General features: G+C 39.0%; 1 protein-coding gene across 1 annotated transcript in view; it reads left to right on the forward strand.

Annotated features, from left to right (window-relative positions):
- Nucleotides 1-3,864, forward strand: part of LOC123930533 — a 59,427-nt gene extending 55,563 nt beyond the window's left edge. Inside the window, exon 12 of the mRNA XM_045986752.1 lies at nt 1,702-3,864. Within this exon, the coding sequence (XP_045842708.1) occupies nt 1,702-3,059 (1,358 nt within the window). The 3' untranslated portion in view covers nt 3,060-3,864. The remainder of the gene's footprint in view (nt 1-1,701) is intronic.
- The last annotated feature ends 3,884 nt before the right edge of the window (nt 3,865-7,748 follow it).

A 7,748-nucleotide genomic window follows, 5' to 3' on the forward strand; every position in this document is an offset into this window, starting at 1 on the left:
GGCCCTTAGTTCCTATTAGTGAGTTCCTTACATATTGCATCTTTTTTTTTTCTTTTCTGCTAAGGATTTCATTATGACTTTGGTAAAGTATAAACATGTTTTCCTGTATGGAAAATCACTGGCACACATTTCTAGGAAATACAGAACTGGCCTTGCCTCTAAAGGAATGGAAAGGAGATCTGAGCAAGGAGATGAGGGAACAAAACTAGTTGAGCATTATAAATGGATGAGTAATAGAATTCTCTTAAAGAGAATTTGTCTCCACATCACTCCACATTGTGGAGTGATGTGGAGACAAAAGAAAAATTAGCTCATAGGTATATGAACATAGAGAAGGGGTTAAAGCAATGAAAGGATGTATAAGAATAAGAGTATATAACCATCATTTTCCATTTATATATTTAGCTCGACAAGCTTGGATGAATAACGGGAATTATTTAAACATTGTTGTAATATGTGAGAGATTAGAGACAGAAATATATTCAGAATAAGTGTATAACAATGGGAATTCAGTGAGTGAAGCTCATTTTGTGCTACGCATGTATTACTTATTTAAAAAAAAAAAGATTTTATTTATGTATCTGAGAGAGAGAGAGAGCACAACCAGTGGGAGGGGCAGAGGGAGAAGGAGAAGCAGACTTCTCACTGAGCAGGGAGCCCGATGTAGAGCTTTATCCTAGGACCCTGATACCATGACCTAGTCCAAAGGCAGATGCTTAATCAACTGAGCCACCCAGGCACCCCTGCATGTATTCTTTAATGAAGTGTAAAGTAGAGATTGTTTTTTGCCATTGAAGAGGTCTAGGGGTAAGGAAAGGAGAGCAACAATAGGAAACATTTATAAATATATAATTTCAATACAGACATATGCTAATATGTAATACCTGTATAAGAACATAGGTTTAGATCCTGACAGTAGAGTCAGCCTTAAAGGAAGTGACTTTTATTTAACCTAAGACCTCAGGATGAGAAGTAGCCAACAGTGCAAAGAACCCAAGCAGATTCATGGGAGATAGAGCAGAATGAGAAGATGCTTTAGAGCTAAACAGAGGCCTTTTAACCACAGCAAGTTTTATTTTAGTCTAAGAATAAAGAGAAATTATTGAAAAAAGTTAAGTATGAATTTTTAACCTTTCATCTCCATCAGAATTGCATGAAGAATAAATACAGGACTGGCCATGACTGTAGAATCTGATCCAGGTGGTTTAGGAGCTATCTAAACCACAGTATTTAGGGGCACCTGGGTGGCTCAGTCAGTTGAGCATCCAGCTCTTGGTTTCAGCTAAGGTCATGATCTCAGGGTCATGGAATTGAGCCCCAGGTCAGGCTGTATGCTTAGAGGGGAGTCTGCTTGGGATTCTCTCTCCCTCTCCCCCTGCTCCAGCGTGTGTACTCTCAAATAAATACATCTTTAAAAAATAAACCTAAATATATTTATAACAAGTTCTCTGTGATTCTACTCTACATCTCAGTTTGAGACCCACTGCCTTAAAATGTTTACTAATCACCAGTCTCACTTTCTTAACGTGAACTTTCATTTTTCCTGGTGTTACCTTATGCTTTTTTTTTTTTTTCAAATTGCATAATTGATTTTTAGAATTTCATTGAGTATTACTTTAGTTGTTTTTTATTTCTACTGTAGAAATTTTACTTCTTTAAAAAAAAAGGAAACTCTGTGTTTGCTCTCTTACTTTCTTTCAGATTTAGAGACCAGGTATGAGACCAAGAAGTTCTCTTCAGAAAATGACATTTATGAAATAAACTCACCCCAGTGGAAGATAATGGAAAGAATAAAAAACCATGGCCTTAGGGGCCTAATTTTAAAAAGTGATTGGGAGTCCAAAAGAAAATTTGAAGGACAGGAGGGATATTTAAGTCAAATTAAAACTGTGTCTCAAAAAGTATCCTCTTACCAAAAACACACATCTCTAACTCCACAACAGAGAATTCATTTTGTGGAGAAACCCTATGAATGTAAAGAATGTGGGAAAACCTTTAGAGTACGCCAACAGCTTACTTTCCATCACAGAATTCATACTGGTGAAAAACCCTATGAATGCAAGGAATGTGGAATGACCTTTAGACAAACTGCACATCTTACTCGACATCAGAGACTCCATTCTGGTGAAAAGCTCTATGAATGTAAGGAATGTGGAGAATCTTTCATATGTGGCCCAGACCTCAGAGTACATCAGAAAATTCATATTGGTGAGAAGCCCTATGAATGTAAAGAATGTGGGAAGGCCTTCAGAGTGCGCGGACAACTTACTCTCCATCAGAGGATTCATACTGGTGAGAAGCCCTATGTATGTACAGAATGTGGAAAGGCCTTTAGACAGTATGCACATCTTACTCGACATCAGAAGCTTAATATTGCCGACAAACTCTATGAATGTAAAGAATGTGGGAAGGCCTTTTTGTGTGGTTCTGGTCTTAGAGTACATCACAAGCTTCATACTGGTGAGAAACCCTATGAATGTAAGGAATGTGGGAAGGCCTTTAGAGTGAGACAACAACTAACACTCCACCAGAGAATTCATACTGGTGAGAAACCCTATGAATGTAAGGAATGTGGGAAGACCTTTAGTCGTGGTTATCATCTTATTCTTCATCACAGAATTCACACTGGTGAGAAACCTTATGAGTGTAAGGAATGTTGGAAGGCCTTTAGTCGTTACTCACAACTTATTTCTCACCAGAGTATCCATATTGGTGTTAAACCCTATGACTGCAAGGAATGCGGGAAGGCTTTTAGATTACTCTCACAACTTACACAACATCAGAGTATTCATATTGGTGAGAAACCCTATAAATGTAAGGAATGTGGGAAGGCCTTTAGATTACGTCAAAAACTTACTCTACATCAGAGTATTCATACTGGTGAAAAACCTTTTGAATGTAAGGAATGTAGGAAGGCTTTTAGACTTAATTCATCCCTTATTCAGCATCTGAGGATTCATTCTGGTGAGAAACCGTATGAATGTAAGGAATGTAAGAAGGCCTTTAGACAACATTCACACCTTACTCATCATCTGAAAATTCATAATGTAAAAATATAAGATATTTTTTCAATCCTGTCTTGTAGAACACTCTCTGAATGTAGTAAATAATCCTTTTTGCTTCCATCATACAGGCAACTGACTTGGCATGAGAGTTTATATCATTAAAAGGATATGTTAATTTAATGTATTACACCATCACTTAAACCTGATAAACTTCACATTTTTTCTAAAAATTAATCCTATCAATGTAACAAATGTGGGAGACACATCATCTCTGTCCCGTCACTTTCCCACTTGTATTATGTTGATAAGATGCTTAACAGCTCTGTGCTATAATTTTTTCATTTGTAAAATAGTAATATAATACTGTGGCAGAATAAAGATTGCTGTAAATTCTTTGACATTTCTCCCTTACTGTCACGAGCTTGGAATCTACATCCCTTTCCCTTGAGGCTGGGCAGACTGTGACTGTAGAAGTAGAAGTACTGCTGTGCCAGTTTCTGGACCCAGGCTTTACTGGTAGATTTTACTTCATTTCTTGGAATGCTCTCTTAAGCTGAAGCCCTGAATTATGTTAAAAAGTCTGGCTGCTCTGCTGAAGAGACCACATGGAGAAGAAGCCGTAAGACTGCAAAGGAAGGAAGAGCACCCTTCTTAGCCCAGTGTTCCATACATGCCTATCAAGACACCAGACATTTGATTAAAATAGTGTTGGATCCTCCAGACCAGCCAGCAACTAAATGCCAGACTGACTTCAGTTAATAGCATATAAAACAGATGAATCTACCAACTGAGCCTCTGCCCAAATTCCTGACCCATAAGATGATGAGATATAATAAAATGGTTGTTTTAAGCCACTAAATTTTGTTTTATTATTATCATTAATATTACTCCTTTGAAAATTCATATGAAAGACTATGGGCCCAACAAATAAAGAAATGCCTTCCACTAACATTCACCCTTATTGAACCTCAGATAACTTACTCTTTAATATAGACATTCTTTTTCAATGTGCCCATTAAAAAGGAGATATTCTGGGGTGCTTGGGTGACTCAGTTGAGGGTCAGCCTTTGGCTCAGGTCATGATCCCAGACTTCTGGGATCAAGCCCCACATAGGGCTCCTTGGGGAGCCTGCTTTTTCTCCCTCTCCCTCTGCCTGCCACTCCCCCTGCTTGTGTGCTCGCTTGCTCTCTCTCACTCTCTCTCTCTCTGTCAAATAAATAAATAAATAAGTCTTAAACAAACAGATATTCTGGGGCACTTGTGTGGCTCAGTCAGTTAAGTGTCTGCCTTCAGCTCCCATCATGATCCCAGAGACCTGTGATCGAGTCCCACATCAGCCTCCCTACTCTGTGGACAGCCTGCTTCTCCCTCTGTCTCTCTCCCTGTCTCTCATGAATAAAAAAAAAAGCAGATACTCTATAATCTACATTCTTTGGCCTCAGTCTAAATTTAATTTAAAATCAACAGTCATATAAAAAGAAATTATTTGGAAATTTAAAATAGCTTATATTATAACTCCCATGTTGACTATTTAAAATACACTGTAGCCTTTTCATGCTCAGATTGGCCTATTTTTGGCCAGTGGGATTCCCCCCAAATTGCTGTGTCCTTTTGTCATTATACCACTATAGGCTTTGATACCTTTTTTCTCTGACCAAATGCACTGATCGGGTATGAAGCATTTTAGGGCACTTATTGATAAATAAAGAGGGAAAATGGAGCATTTATTTTGTCTTTCCTTTATTACCTATATTTTAAGACAACCAAAAGTTGAAAAAAAGCTATTATGAGAAATCTAGCTAATAAAGTTCAAAGGAATGACAATTTGAAGAATCGCTTTTTATGAAATAATGGATCTTGGTGGTGATATTGATGGATGCAAAGATCATTAGGTGAAAAAGATTGACAGTAACCTTTTAATGGAGCAGAATGACAGAACACACTAATCTGTATCAACATCTCAATTTTATCAGCCAGGCTGTGTGCATCTTGATGTTATGCAATGGCTAAATGTAGCTTCATTTGTTAAGTGCTCTTGACCCAAATGTTGACCCAGATGTATAAATTAGTCTCTAAATCTAATTATCAGTTTACAGGAAACATGGGGAATAAAGGAATAAATTAATGACACAAGGAAGCAAACAACCAAACACAGAATGTACAAAATTTCACAGAATAAATGATCTTTTAACCAATTTATGTTAAGATAAAATAAAAGCAATGTTGCAAATTAAAATTAAGAGACCTATCAATTGGGGCGCCTGGGTGGCTCAGTGGTTTAAGCCGCTGCCTTCGGCTCAGGTCATGATCTCAGGGTCCTGGGATCGAGTCCCACATCGGGCTCTCTGCTCAGCAGGGAGCCTGCTTCCCTCTCACTCTCTCTGACTGCCTCTCTGCCTACTTATGATCTCTCTCTGTCAAATAAATAAATAAAATCTTTAAAAAAAAAAAAAAAAAAAAAAAAAAAAAAAAGAGACCTATCAATTAAATGCAGTGTATGGAATGTTTTGGGATCCTTGTATTAAAACGTGCCCAGGATTTGTTCTAATCAAATACTGTAGGATATGCAGACATGGAAATGAATGGCATGAAGGAAAAAGTTTATACGCAAAGATCTCCAAAAACAGGAGGCATAGCATGCCTGCATAGCCACATGGGAAAGTACCCAGTTCTGATGGGAGGCAGAAGGTGGGAGAGGGTAGAGTGTGGCACAGAGCCTTTACTGAAGTTTTCCCCATGAATGGGTGACATTGGTAAGTACACTAAGAAAGTTTGGGATTGCATAGTTTTAATAATTTTGGCAGGCTGAGTTACAGAGGTGGTCCCTAGTTGTCTGGTACCTGGCCCTGGGGTGATTTGGGCAAGAGGGAATATTGGCTTAGTTTGAGAGTTTGATAAAGGAAACACTTGGGGATTTGGATTGGTTGGTTTGTAAATCAAGGGCATGATCTCAAAGAGTTGTTTGGGGCATCTGGGTGGATCAGGCAGGTAAGCATCTGGCTCTTGTAGGGCTGGGACTGCTCTTGTGGGGTGAACAACCCAGGATGCTGCGGTTTTTAGCAGCACAGACAAAAACAGAGTCATTGTGACCTGGAGGGCTTTCTGGAGAACAGACTGCAATCTCTGTTCTGAGAGGTTTGGATACGGTCACTTCTGCTCTGACTGTTGGAAGGGACATAGACACCCACCAGGGAAAGCTGCCAGAAAACAAAAGCCCCCCCAAAACCGATTTTCACTGAGCCCATCCCACCCCCCAACAGGGGGCAAGGCAATTCTGCCCAAACAGGGTTGCTTGAGTAACAGCACAGCAAGCCCCTCCCCCCAGAAGACAAGCTGAAAGAACAAGAGGCCAACAACCCTAAGGTCCCTATAAAAGAGGTGCATCTTGTTTGGATTGTGGTCAATAGTCTGGACTCTGTACATTCCCTCAACCATATCTCACCAGAATGATTAGGAGGAGGAACGCCCAGAGAGGAAAAAATTCAGAGACTGTGACCTCTGCCACAAAACTAATGGATTTGGACATAAGCAAGATGTCAGAAATAGACTTCAGGGTAACAGTTATGCAGACAATAGCTAGGCTGGAGGAAACCATTAATGGAAACATAGATTCTCTAAGGGCAGAAGTGAGAGCTGATCTGGCAGAACTTAAAAATGCTATCAATAAAAAAAAAAATGCTATCAATGAGATCCAATCTAATCTAGATACTCTAACAGCTAGGGTAAATGAGGCAGAAGAATGAATTAATGATCTATAAGAGAAACTGATAGAAAAGAAGGATCAGGAGGCCTGGAACAAACAGCTTAGAATCCATGAAAACAGAATTAGAGAAATAAATGATGCCATGAAACATGAAATACCCTGAGGGGGTGGAGAGAGAGGACTAGAAGATATAGCTGAGAAAATCCTAGCTGAAAATTTCCCTAATCTGGGGAATGAGACAAGTGTTTGTGTCCTAGAGGCAGAGAGAACACCCCCCAAATTCAAGGAGGGCAGACCGACGTACCCACCCTCCCCCAGCATGTGATAGTGAAACTTGCATATCTTAAAACCAAATAAAACATCTTAGGGGTAGCTAGGGGTAAGAGATTCCTTACATACAGAAGGAGGAACATCAGAATAATGTCAGACCATCCACAGAAACCTGACAAGCCAGAATGGACTGGCAAAACATATTCAGAGCACTCATGAAAAGAACATGCAGCCAAGAATACTTTATCTGGCAAGGCTGTCATTTAGAATGGATGGAGAGATAAAAAGCTTCCAAGACTTTCAAAAACTTAAAGAATATGTGACCACTAAGCCAGCCCTACAAGAAATATTAAGGGGGGGTTCTATAAAAGAAAAAAGACCCCCAAGAGTAATATAGAACAGAAATTTACAGAGACAATCTATAGAAACAGGGACCTCACAGGCAACATGATGACAATGAAGACATATCTTTCAATAATCACTCAATATGAATGGCCTAAGTGCTCCCATAAAATGGTACAGGGTTGCAGACTGGATAAAGGAAAGGACCCATGCATATGTTGTCTAAAAGAGATTAATTTTGAACCTAAAGATACATCCAGACTGAAAGTGAAGGGATGGAGAAGCATCTTTCATGCCACTGGACATCAAAAGAAAGCTGGGGTAGCAATTCTCATTTCAGACAAATTAGATTTTAAGCTAAAGACTGTAGTCAGAGATACAGAAGGACACTATATCATTCTTTTTTTTAAAGATTTTATTTATTTGA

The sequence above is a fragment of the Meles meles genome, chromosome 19, assembly GCF_922984935.1.
Source record: "Meles meles chromosome 19, mMelMel3.1 paternal haplotype, whole genome shotgun sequence".
Taxonomy (NCBI): Eukaryota; Metazoa; Chordata; class Mammalia; order Carnivora; family Mustelidae; genus Meles; species Meles meles.